This window comes from Lycorma delicatula, chromosome 6 (assembly GCF_047948215.1).
Source record: "Lycorma delicatula isolate Av1 chromosome 6, ASM4794821v1, whole genome shotgun sequence".
In the NCBI taxonomy this organism is placed as follows: Eukaryota; Metazoa; Arthropoda; class Insecta; order Hemiptera; family Fulgoridae; genus Lycorma; species Lycorma delicatula.
In genome coordinates, this window is record NC_134460.1 from 29,847,317 (window position 1) to 29,861,144 (window position 13,828).

At 31.8% G+C, this 13,828-nt stretch overlaps 1 protein-coding gene across 3 annotated transcripts in view; it reads left to right on the forward strand.

Moving 5' to 3' along the window:
- Positions 1-13,828, forward strand: part of LOC142326803 (cGMP-dependent 3',5'-cyclic phosphodiesterase-like) — a 190,089-nt gene that overhangs the window by 94,444 nt on the left and 81,817 nt on the right. For all 3 annotated transcript variants that reach the window (XR_012756865.1, XR_012756864.1, XM_075369517.1), the window contains exon 2: positions 6,654-6,865. Coding sequence is in view for 1 of the 3 variants with exons in the window: in XM_075369517.1 (XP_075225632.1) it covers positions 6,692-6,865 (174 nt within the window). In the remaining 2 variants the exon portion in view is untranslated. The remainder of the gene's footprint in view (positions 1-6,653; positions 6,866-13,828) is intronic.

The following is a 13,828-nucleotide window of genomic DNA, read 5'->3' on the forward strand; positions in this document are numbered from 1 at the left end:
TGTGAGTGGTACGGAGCCGAGTGAATCGTCAGGAGCTGTGTCTCATCATTCTGCCCGCCAAAAATCATCTGTATATATATATATATATATATATATATATATATATATATGAATGTAGTCAAATTCGAAACTCAAAATGTTTGAAATTCAAACATCCGGTTTGAATTACTCCAGATGAGTAATTCAACCGTATGTCAAACCGGCTTATTCTAACCGAATAAGCCGTACGGCTTACGTACGGTTTTCTTTAAATATTATTAGTAGAGTTCTGTATCTTCTTTACTGTGTTAATTACAGTATTTTTATATTCATGTATCTATTTAATATTCCCTATTCTATTCAAAAACTTCAGTACAAAGTTTTTGTCACCGGATTTGTCATCTGCGAGCCCAAAACTCCGCATAGCCGTTTTGAAGATTTTGCAATTTTTTACACCCACACCCTTAATTTACTTCCGTACGGAGAGTTGTTTGCAAAAGTAATGGTGGAATATTGTATTGTTACCCGACTTTAGTAACTGTGCAAATTTTCATCAATCGGCAATATCAGGAAGTATGTTAAATTAAGGATGCAAGATTTGAGGACAGACATAAAAAAAAAAAAAAACATTTTGAGTTAAAGAAAAGCAAATAAAAAAAGGCCTGGTATCCCTATTCTGGGAGTTAAGAGGCAGGCATTAATAGTTAAGATCCGCCGGCTTATAAAAGGACACTCCCCCGGATTGTGTTATGCGTCACTGTCGAATCCGATCCGGAGAAAAAGGGAGAGAAAAAAAAAGTTAAGGTTAGCAAATAATACAAAAAAACATATTTTACAAATATTAGTGACTAAAAATTTATACATATCAAATACATATCATATACATATCATTAAATTTTTTTTTCATTTAACTTTTTAATTAATCCATTCTTGTATGAATGAATAAATTACATTTCTTACTTGATTGAATTAACGCATGTCTAACTGATTTACAATTGAAATACACAATTTAATTATTTGTTTCATTGACTTATTTGAAAATATATTTATTTATTGTTAATCTTTATGTTATTCACTAAAATATTTTATGTTTACTTTCCTTTTAATTGCTTTCTGTTTGTTCGTTGATTTTTATGATATAAATAAATAACCGTATTATTATTCACGTGAATCGAATGTATTCAGATATCGATAGTGCAAGTGGTGGAAATAATCGTATAACTAACATAACCATCTGGAGTAACGTTTTATGGCTAATTTATTTTTTAGCCACGGTCAGTTATTCATGCTTGAATCTTCTCTAAAGAATTCTACGTAGATCAGAGAAAATTTGATTTATTATCAGATCAGCAGTATTTAATTTACGCTCAGCTTAACAAAATAAATAAATAAAAGTAATAAAACTAGAGATGGAATTGGTGTGAAATTTTTATTCTGAAGTCTATTAGAGTATATTGTCATTTTAGCTTAGTACGCAGGTGTATATCGCAACCAGACTAACATCTAATGCTTAAATACGGTTTTCTTTAAATATTATTAGTAGAGTTCTGTACCTTCTTTACTTTGTTAATTATAGTGTTTTTATATTCATGATCTATTTAATTATCACTTTTTAACTGTATAATTGGATTTATCGGGTTTTTTTGCCGCAACGACGACATTTTGATTTATCATGTTTTTAAAATAATTTCAATAAATTTTAAATTGGTTATTGATATTTTAATTATATAAACGTCAGAAAAAATTAAAATCTATTAATTTTTTACTGTCGTTTAATATTTTTTCGTGATGTTAAATAAATAATATTTTTTAACGAATTTGTTATTACGCACAGTTGACGGTTTGTTCGTCATTACATGAATCGTGGTTTTAAGTTGTTTTAGTCTTTTTTATCTATATATATATATATATATATATAATTTTTTTTTGTCTTCAGTCATTTGACTGGTTTGATGCAGCTCTCCAAGATTCCCTATCTAGTGCTAGTCGTTTCATTTCAGTATACCTTCTACATCCTACATCCCTAACAATTTGTTTTACATATTCCAAGCGTAGCCTGCCTACACAATTTTTTACTTCTAAAATATATATTATTTTATTTATAATTAAATAAAATATATATATATATATATTATTTTATTTAATTATCCATTTTGGTGTTTAATATTTTTTTCTGAAATGAACTAACCAATTTTATCGGCCTTATTATAAGTTTGTTAAATGAATAATAAAGATAAACCTTTTAAGAAAACTTATGGATTTCATTCGAGTAAAACTGTATGAATTAAGGTACCTAGAAATTAAATACAAACGTAAGATTTTTTTAAAAACGAAACTTTTCAAAATGTGGCAGATTTTAACTATGTAGCCATGAAGTAAAATTTTCGTTATTACTAAACAAAAGGATTCTATATTTTAGGAGAATAAACAATCAAAATTAAAAAAAAAAAATCAAATGAAAACAACACATCAATAAAACAAACATCTTGTGATGTTTTAATCACCTAATAAGGATGAATTGCCGGCCTCTATGGCGCGAGTGTTAGCGTCTCGGCCTTTCATCCGGCATGGATGAAAGGCCGAGACGCCTTTCATGAAATGCCTTTGTGAAAATATTAAAAAAAAAAAAAAAAAAAAAAAAAAGGTGAATCAACCCACCGAGTTGGTCTAGTGGTGAAAGCGTCTTCCCAAATCAGCTGATTTGGAAGTCAAGAGTTCCGGCGTTCAGGTCCTACTAAAGGCAGTTACTATTACGGATTTGAATGCTAGAACATGAATATCGGTGTTCTTTGGTGGTTGGATTTCAATTAACCACACACATCTCAGAAATGGTCAAACTGAGACTACTTACACTTCATTTACACTCATACATATCATCCTCATTCATCCTCTGAAGTAATACCTGAACGATAGTGGTTCCTGGAAGCTAAACTGAAAAAAAAGGATGTATCATCTTGTAAAAATACAAATCTTTAATTTACGATTATCAACAACAAAAAAAGTCTCTCTCGCGCGCGCGCTTAATTATAAAACAATTAAAAATATTTTAAATAATTTTAAAATAACAATAGAAGATAGTTATTTGAAAGGTTACAAAAATATTAAATAATCTCCGTCTTCAACTAACATATTGTGAAACATATATAACACGTTTTTTATTAAATTAAATCGACTGGAGACACTGCAATCTAAAAATTTCTTTATACATAAATGGATCCCACAACACTCCCGGTGTTAATTTTTTTCATTTTGTAGGAGTATCATTGCATTACTAATCTTGTGCAGAATAATAAGCATAATGGGAAAAATTATCAGTTATTGGTTGAGAACTAGTATTAGTAAAACCTATTAAATAGTTTTTTCTATATATATATATATATATATATATATATAACCATATCGAACGTCATTATATTTTTATTATAACATTCAAAGCTCTGTTACCGAACAGTAAAATGAATATGCTAGTGGCGCATTTAATTAACTCCATATAGATCCCCTATAAATGTGTTCTCTTCATTATACTGCAATTCAGCCTTTCACAATACGAACTCTAGACTTTTAAGGAAAACTTTTTAGTCTCTTTTTTTCTCCCTTTTTTCTTTTTCTGTTTAGCCTCCGGAACTACCGTAAACTATTACTTAAGAGGATGATATGTGTGAATGTAAATGAAGTGTAGTCTTGTACAGTCTCAGGTCGACCACTCCTGAGAAGTGTGGTTAATTGAAACCCAACCACCAAAGAATACCGGTATCCACGATCTGGTATTCAAATCCGTAACTGTACTTGACTAGGTACAGTTACTTGAATACTAGATCGTGGATACCGGTATTCTTTGGTGGTTGGGTTTCAATTAACCACACTTCTCAGGGGTGGTCGACCTGAGACTGTACAAGACTACACTTCATTCACATATCATCCTCTGAAGTAATACCTTACGGTGATTTCCGGAGGCTGAACAGAAAAAAAGAGACTTTTAAGAAATGTAAGTGGATGTTAGATCCACTCCATAGGAATGTATGCACAGACATTTCAGTAGTATTACCTTACTTTACAGAAATATCTTTCTATACAAATTTATAAAAAATTTAATATAAATATGGATCTGAATGCGCTTCGTTTTTAAATTTTGAGCAGTCAAACTTTTCCCATTTTTCACCATTAAAGTTAAAAAAATGGAATTTTCCGTTTCTGTGAGCGCAGTTTATACATAAAATAAACGATTTTAGGTGGAATTTTAATTAAACAACCCAACTTTGAACGTTTGTAAAACTGTAAACTAATAATTTCTCTGATAAAATATTTAGCCAAAAACAAAAAATATGAATTGCTTTTAAATGATAATGTATTTACTGTAAATGTAAACGATTTAATTCTCTATAAAAGTAACAATTTGTTATTTTGTTTATAAAAGTAACAATAAAGGTGTTTTAATATAAGGTGTAAGCCTGTTTCAGTGAAAATTATATGCTGTAATTATTACTTAAGTAAAAATTAGCGCATATTTTTATATCATTTTGATTATAATTAACTTTTCTCGACATCTTTGTTAAGAATTAATTCTTAAAAGATTTGAGGAACTTTTTTATTGACAAGTAAAAGGAGCAGATCTTTTTATGTGTACTAAAGCCGTTCTCATCAGCTGAGCCAATTTCGAAAATTTTTTACCGAATTTTTAAAGAAAAGTATTCCTCCGTGCAACCCACGGAGGAATTGGGGGGTGGAAATAGATTTTCTTTAGGTTTTGAGGTATGAGGAGTACAAAAATACCATTCACTTAAAATGTAATTTCCTTATATGTATATAAATATTATTTATATATATATTATCCGAAATTGATATTTAAAAGCCACCATTTTGTTTCTTTAAATCCTAGAAGGTTTAAATTTTTACAAAAATATTTTGTAAAAATATTTTTACAGACCGTTTAACCTTCGTTAAACGGTCTGTAAAGTTTCAATAGAATTGGTGGGGAAATGGGTGAGTGATGAAACTAAATAATAATTACATACAGGGTTATTAAAATGTGTATGTATATTTATATAAACGTTTATTTATTTTAAATAAAGTAATTTAAAAAAATATTGCGCATGTGATAATTTTATGAAGACTTCTTAGCATTTCTTCTTAGCATTTGGTAGCATTCAGTAAAATGTTTTTTTTTTATTCGTACTGTCAGGTTTTTTTTGTTGCTCTATTACAGTTTAAATAAATATAATTCTAGAACTTAAAATAATATATTTTTTTTAAATTTCGACATTTGAAGTCGGCATTTAATTAAAATTTTCCGCTGAAATCAGCTCTAAGCGTAGGTTTAGGTTTTTTTTAGTTTTGTCTTTTTTTGGACCACCGCTAGGTATTGCTTTAGAGATTGAGGTAGATGATTTGTAGCGTTTGAAAATGCCATGCCTGACCGGGATTCGAACCCGGGACCTCCGGATGAAAGGTCGAGACGCTACCACTCGCGCCACGGAGGCCGGAAAAGTTTTTTCTTAGGTTTACCAATCCTTACCTTAGTAAATTGTTATTAGTTCGTTTTCAATCTCGCGCTGACTTCCAAAAATTGAAATTTATTGAAGAATTGAAAATTATATTTTTTAGTTTTTAATGCACTTTTTTTAAACGGGTTTTATTTTATTTTATTTATGTTTTTTAATCAATTTTTTGGTCAAGGTAAAGGAATAAAATAAAATAAAAAACACAGTAAAATCTATAAAGAATTAATTTTAAGTAACTTGATTTAAATAAAAATACGAATAAAACGTTTTAAAAAATTTACTTTAATTGAAAAGGGAATTTTTATTCCTTTTACTTTCATAATTTAACCAAAATTAAATTCCTTATAGATATTTTTAAGTTTTTTTAGCAGTTTGATAAGTTATATTTCTTGGATATAAAAAAAAGTTTTTTTTAGACATCATTTTAATGCGATACAGTTTTGGAACGCAATCTTTAAAATTCTTCAGATCTGATTACAATTAAATCGGAGAATTTATTTCCATTTGTAAATATATATATATATATAAATCATAAAAATTATTATTTTTGTATACAAAAAGGGTGATTTATTTTAAAAAAGATTATGCAATATCGGCTTTCCCTTTTAATTAATCATAGGTTAGGACATTTCAATGAGAGTAAATTTTGAATTTTTTTAGATGAATAAACTAGTCATAATTGTGAACCGGAAATAAAATCACTTTTATGAATTTGAGAAATAGCGCTTAATTGCTAATTTCTTAAAAGTAATATATATATAAAACTCCCGCACGCGCACATAATTCGTTGTAGACTGTAAAAAATAACAAAATTAAAATGATTATACGGTACAGTATTGTTTTACATATATTGTGTTTACATCGTTAAATTATGAATGCCCCGAATTAATAGAACATTTTACCGTAATTTATGGTATTTCATCTTTGCAATGAAGTAATTATAACCCGTATTAATGTTGTTTATAAAGAGGTTTTAAATTATTAATGTCAGCAATTTAATTCATTACCGTTAATTTTTATTAGGGCGGCTATAATTTATGTAAAATACCGTAAGGTTGTATGTTTATGAACGGTAGCTTTATCGGTAGGTGTGGCCACTTGTAAACAGAATCGTTTATGACAGTATGTTGTGATTTATTAAGATAAAAGGTATAATCTTGTTCCGGTTGATTACAGGTGTTGCAGCCTATTATTATGTCGCCCGTTTAGACCTAATGCTTGCCGCCAACGAAGGTACGGTTGAGACCAGCAGTAGAGACAAGACTGCTGATGGTGGGGGTACGGGAGTCGGCGGTCTTAAAGCCAGTGACCCCAACACCCTTCTTAACCTTTATGCGAGTCTGTATGATATGAATGGAGTGGCTATCCAAAAAAAAGTTAACGCATACGTAAGTTTTTTTTTTTCTTTCTTATAAATTAGAAATTTATATGATCTTATCTAAGTATTACTTGCATTATTTCCTGTTTTTAATTTTGTTTATTTTCATTTTTTATAGAGAATATAGAGAAATTTTAGCTTACACTAATGAACCGTTTGGTAAAATTTATATATCGTAGCAAATTCTATGCGAACCAATATTCCTGTCAGAATTTATGAGTAACATGAGGGATGATTTATATAATAACTGTAATCATCTTATATTTAGATCATATGTGACATCAGGAAGAGCATTCAGTCGCCTAAAACTTTTAAGACCTTGAAAAAAAATAGATATAAAAACATTACGGACTGATTACTTAAGCCCAATTCTTTTCACTGTGTTAACCTGATTCTGTAATAAATAATTTAATTCTTAGTTTTTTTATTTCACTGGTGTACTTGTTGGACAGAAGATATTTATAAATTAGTTTGGAGTAAATATAACAACCAGCGTTAATATTAAAAAATAATTCTTGTCATATTTATTATCTAAAAGAAATTGATTATCATTAAAAAGACGTAGATAATGTTAATTAGTACCATCGAAATGAAATTCAATCAGTTGAGTAATTAATATTTCACATGATCTCTAAATATATAATGGTTCAACTTTTAAAACCTTTGTTTTTTTTTTACAAAAATATTTTGTGCCAGATCTGTAATTTTTTTTGCACCCTACTTATCTTTTCGTGTATAAATATTTGATAAACCAGATAATTCATTGATTTCTCGCTACTTCATAATAGAAAATTCTCGCGGTATAGAAAATCCATAAATTTTCCATACCGCTACTAATTTAAAAAATCAACATGTAGTTTAACAGGAGTCAAGCTAAAACTGTATTTTTACACCTAACAGTGGTGTTAGATTTTAATCTCATCAATATTTTAGTTTTTCATTACACAATGTCTTTTTATAATATTCTCCTTTTCTAAAGTATTATTAACATTTGTATGTTAGGACCTTGATTCAAGGTCCGAATTTTAAATTTCTCCCTGGTAAAATGCTGCCTTAAATATGGCTTCATTATTTTAAAAACTAAATTTTCTGATAAAGGTCATTCCCAGTTATGATCCTGGACAAAACTATAAACTACTATAATTTTCCAAAATGCCTCCTTCCATGAATTTGATTACTCATTTGTCTTTTTTATCCTTGATCCGTTCCTTGCCACGCGAACCCCGCACTGGATCCATCTTTAACACCAGTGAAGTTGCTATGATGGAAATTCCATCTTTGGAGAATAATGACTAGGATTTCCATTTTGAATTCAGGGATTGCCCAAAAGAACCCTAGTGGCCTGTCAGACATCTCATTTTATACGATTCCTATAATTTAAATCTGATAAATTCTAAATCGTCTGTTTCTGGAATTGTTCTACATGGATTCCCTGACAAGGAGTCTTTGGAAGATTTTAAAACTTTGGAAGTTGGCGTCCCCTCACGGCCATAGCCTCGGAAGCTTTTCTTCCCACTAAACATCGAGCTGCTGAACCTTTTACAGCATATAAATACACCTCATCAAGAACACTACACAAATTACAACATATACTCTTGCACAATTTACACAATATCTTTGACTGTTTTTTTATAACACTTATACACTTTGGTGTTGTGACACCTTACGAAACGCAACTGTAAGTCAAGGCGGAAACTGTATTGCCGATGAGCGGATGGCTATACGTGATGATTCTCAAACGATGCCCTCTGGGCACCATGGTGAACCCATTGTATGTGGCCCTAAGTCCAGTATGCGCGCGCTCTGCTGGAGTGGTGCGTTATATCGCCGGTATACGTAGGAACCGTATGTCAGTCCCAGTTAATAGTCCTTCCGTGATGGTGCATTGAAGGAACCCAGGAGTTTAAAAAGACTTCGACCAACGTTGTCAGCCGAAGATGTATCGAACGATAAGGAAACGGATGATGTAACAGAGAGTGCCAAGTTATTTAATATCTGTTTCCTTGTAGTGAAGTGTAATCAAGAAGGTAAATCCTTGGAAAAGGTTTCTCCGTTCCTAATAAACAAGTGTCTCTTGACAGCTTGTGGCTTTCCGAAGTCTATTAAAAAACTTAGGAGTGGTGCCCTGTTTATCGAAATTATTAATGACAAACAGAGTCGGAAGCTCTTAGCCCTTACATAGGGAAGGACGAAGTAATAGTGGAGCCACATAACACGCTAAATCCCAACATGGATCTTTTGCCGTGAATTGGCTGATACTGAAGTATCAAAGACCTCAGAAGCGGTGCCACCGCAGTCTATCACTTCTGCGCGCAGGATCATGAGGAAGAAGAATGGTATTGATGTGCCATTACCCTCACTTATCCTTGCTCCAATTGTTGTTGAGAAAATAAGAATTAGGTACCTTTCTGTCCGTGTGCGACATATATACCAAACCCGAGACCAGTGTTAGGGTTTTGGTCACAACAAAATTAGTTGCACAAAAAAGCAGTTATATGCGCTATAACGATCCAGGCTATCTTTAACGATGTGCAAAAGGAGAACGAGTGCCAATCGTATAAAAAACTAACCAAATTAGTCCAGACTTTGTAAGACAGGTAAAATCCCTCACTTCTGCTACTGCAGTGTTGAGGGCTGGCAAAAAGAAAGATATTTTTGGTAGGAAAGACCTACAGTGTTTACCAAAAACCTGTTAAGTCGGTACACCACCAAATAAAACTCCCGCTATGCCAAACTACTGAGAACCCAATGAAGGGATCTACAAACACATAGGTACAGAATCTCCGGCTTTCCAGACTTCCAAATTCGCTCCATAATCTCAAGGTTTCTTCGAGGATGGAGGCGGATGAAGTTCCCGAGAAAACAGACCACTGAATTTTATAAAACCAAAAAATAAAATCCGGATTAGTATTTGATAAATAAATTGCACGCAGAATTTATAACAAGAAATAGTATTTTTATGGGTACAAATATTATACAGTGGAATGTTTGCGGTTTCCGTACTAGACGTGAGGATATTGAAATCGTTCCAAAGGAAGAAGATCCTTTATTGCTGTGTTTCCAGGAAACTTACCTCCGTCCCCAAGTTGATATCTTTTCGCGGTTACATCTGCAAAAGATGCGTCAACCAAAGTGAGGTTGGAGGTTGTGAAGGTGTGGCTGTTTTCCTGTTGGAAATCGTATTAGTCACGCATACTAACGGCAAACATCTTTGCAGTCTCAGTGAAGATATTGGCGCCATTTAAACTGAATATTTGCAACTTATATTTTCCGCCAAATATCAGTGAAGATAACCTGTCCAGTCTGTTTTCACAGATTTATTTACCCAGCTTAATAATTGGTGATTTCAATGTCTATCACTATATGTGGGGCTCATCATCAATGTGCTTCCCAAGGCACTGTAGTTGACCGACTGAGGTAAACTTAGGTCGCTGCTTATTGAACGATGGATCGTACGCTTTGTCATTTTCATCAGGTACATATTTGTGCATCGATCTGCCCTTGTGTTCAACATCCTTACTCCCACGTCTTATCTGGCGCGAATGTTTCCTTCGAGTGTTTCGGTGTGCTAAACGAAAATCATGGCTAAATTATGTCAATACCATTTCCCGGTCAACTCCATCATCGGTTGTATGGAGAAAAATTAGGGTCATCTATGGATCGGGATAATCTCCTCTGCCGATTGGACTGAAAAGCAACGACAACCTCGTCAACCAATTAATGTGACAAATACGTTGGGAAACTCATTTGTCAGTTTTACTTGCATCATCATACTGTCGTGAGTTTATGAGGTATAAGTTACAAGTAAAAATATCCCATTTGTTACTGGAGCCTTGCAAATGAATGAAAGAAAATTAATTCCATTTTCTTTTGATCTCCTGGATTGGTGAGATCTTTTGATCTCACCTACCTGATACTGCATTACAACATTTTTGTCTGTCTATAATAAAATATCTTCTAACCAGGATTTATCAGTTTCTTGGGCAGAAGCATTGGTAGTTACCATACTAAAATCTGGTAAAGATAAACTTTACCCTTTAAGTTACCATCTTACATCCTTGACTAGTACTCTGTGCAAGGTGATGGAACAAATGGTAAACCATCATGAAGTGTGGTACCTCGAGAAAAATGCCCTAATTGCCCCTGAACAATTCAGTTTTCACCAAGATAGATCATCTATCCCGCCATGGAATCTGTCATTTTTAGACTGCCTTCCTACTTCGCCAACACCTTGTTGCTATATTTTTTTATATGTGAAAGGCGTACTACATAGCTCGGAGAAGAGGAATCTTAAATACAGTACAGGAATGAGGTAGGTATATAAGGGAATCTCTTGCATTTATCACTCTCATTTTCTGTTTAGCCTCTGGAACCACCCTAAGATATTACTTCAGAGGATGATGTATATGATTGTAATTGAAGTGTAGTCTTGTACAGTATCAAATCAACCACTACTGCCCTGCTGGCCATCAGAGCTCATCGCCTTTTCTTATCTCTAAATATACAATTATCTTAGCTCCTGTTACTCAACATTATTATACCCCTTGGTAGCCTTCTTTAATGAATTATTGCTTTTTTCTTGGTCGATATACAAAAAAGGATGCAAATCTGGTTATCTTACAAGAAAAAATGTTTAATATTGTAAATAGCATGAATCCTGATGCCATACTTTATACAAACGGCTCTAGTCATGACAATTCTGTTGGTTGTGCTTTTATGGTTGGCAATAAAGCATACATGATTGGCCTTCCCAGCATCGCCAGTTTTTTCATCACAGAGCAGTATTTCATTAACAAGGCCTTAGATATACTTAACCCATCATTCCTACTAGTACTTGTCTGTTCAATTTCCATGTGTGCCTTGCAAGCGATTAGTGACATGTACTCCAGACACCCTGTTGTCTGTGATGTACAGTTCGTTATCTCTGAAAGATTCAGCATAACACAACTGTGAGCTTCTGTTGTATCCCTAGTCATAATGGAATTTCAGGCAATGAGTATGCTGATTGTGTGCTAAAAGAGGTTGTTTGCAGCCTCCTTTCACTAATCGCGTTGTTTTGAACAATCTGGTCTCCTTTCTGAAGGGTGATTTATGATTACTGGCAAAGTAAATGGAATGCTACCAACAATAAGCTTCATCCAGTTATGAACACTGTGTCACCGTGGAGTTCCATATGCAGGAATAACCATCAAGAGGAGGTAATTATTTGTTGTTTGTGAATACGGTACACTAAACTTACTCGTGGACATCTTATGCATCAGACCAATGCACATGTCTGTGCTCGATGCGACTGCCAACTAACAGTACACTACATCCTTGTGGTTTATGTCTGTTATGCAGCATTACATCCAGAGTTTAAATTAGGGGCTAACATCCAAAATATCTTGGGCAATAGTGTATTGATGTTATCTAATGTCTTATGATTTCTTAAAGCTGTGTATCTGAATTCAAAAATCTGATAAAAATTGTAACATCCTTTGCCTTTTGATGTATGGCAATTTTGTTGTTTTATGTTAGATTTTTAATATTGTTCTAATTTTGGTTTTATTTTTCATTTAGCATATTGTATAGGTGTTTTACATGTGTTTAATTTTTAAAGTAAATTTTAGTTAAGTTTTAATTATTTACTATAGTAATTTTGTGTCCAGACACTGATAACAACACCATGTTGTGTGCCCAGGAAAAAAATCTACATGGACTGACTTATATGAATCGCTTTTAATACACGATTAATGCTAAATTTTGGCATTTTAATAAGTATCATTGATTTTAATAAATATCACTGTTCCACTGCCAATCAGCTATTAGAAAGTGTTCTGGGGAGTTACAGTACTCAGACAGATCTAATTTCTCAATTACAGTTCTAAATATCTCATTATGATGCATAACATGAAAGCAGTGCATGTTAATTTGGGGATTGCTGTTAGTTTATAGCTTAGGACCAGTAAAGACCAGTAAGCTTTATCTAAGGATCTAAGAGACAAAGGAGCTATAGACTACTGGTAAATGAGCTTATTACAATTGTGTGAAGAGAGTGAAATATACCAAATGACATGTTGAATTTTAGTCTTCCTAATTTATCATGGAGAATATTTTGTGTAGAAAATTGTTGGTTCCTCTGTACATTAAAAAGTTTAAAGCAAACTTAACACAAGTCTATCAACCAGCTATGAATTATATTTATCTTGTTTTAGAGTCCATTTATAGTTAATAGTGGTTTTACAATTTTTTTTTTAATTATACATTAAATCATATTATCTTTCTCAGCTTATATTACATACATCACGTATAATAATGTCACAATACGTAACTACATATATTAGAATTTATATTTAACTACTGATAATGTAGCAAAAATTAAATATATATTTATATACAAGTTTGTTCATTATCGTTATTTTACTCTTTATCAAAGTATCGTTAATTTGTATGTATTGATCATCTTCAGAAGTAATGATTATTTTTAAATACATTAAAATGAAAAAAATTTTGTAATGTTTAGAAATTGTTATTTTTAATATTTTTGTTTATACTTTGCAAATTGTTCTTAAAAAAAATTATTATACTGTTCATAACAGGAATTCTCGAATTGGTAGAAAACTTTACTACATTAAAGAGTTATTATTACATCCATTTTCAGGTCAAAATTTTTTTTTTATGATTATAAAGCTTAGATTTTTCTTCTTCCTCCATTAATCTGTTTTTTAAGTTTATTTCATCCATTAACAGGGTATGTTCCTTTCATGTACTACTAGGTTTTTCCTTCATGAAATCTACAAGTATTCCTTGTGATAATTTGGAACCAATTCTTTTTTTTTTGGTGGGAAAAACATTCTTCTGTTTTTCCTTCCTGTCAATTTTCGAGTATAATCCTAAAGACGATTTCTAAGTAGGATATTCCACATCCAATATATTTAACTATTCCTTACTATCATTTTTTTTTTTTTATCAGATTTGCCCCTTTTTATATTTC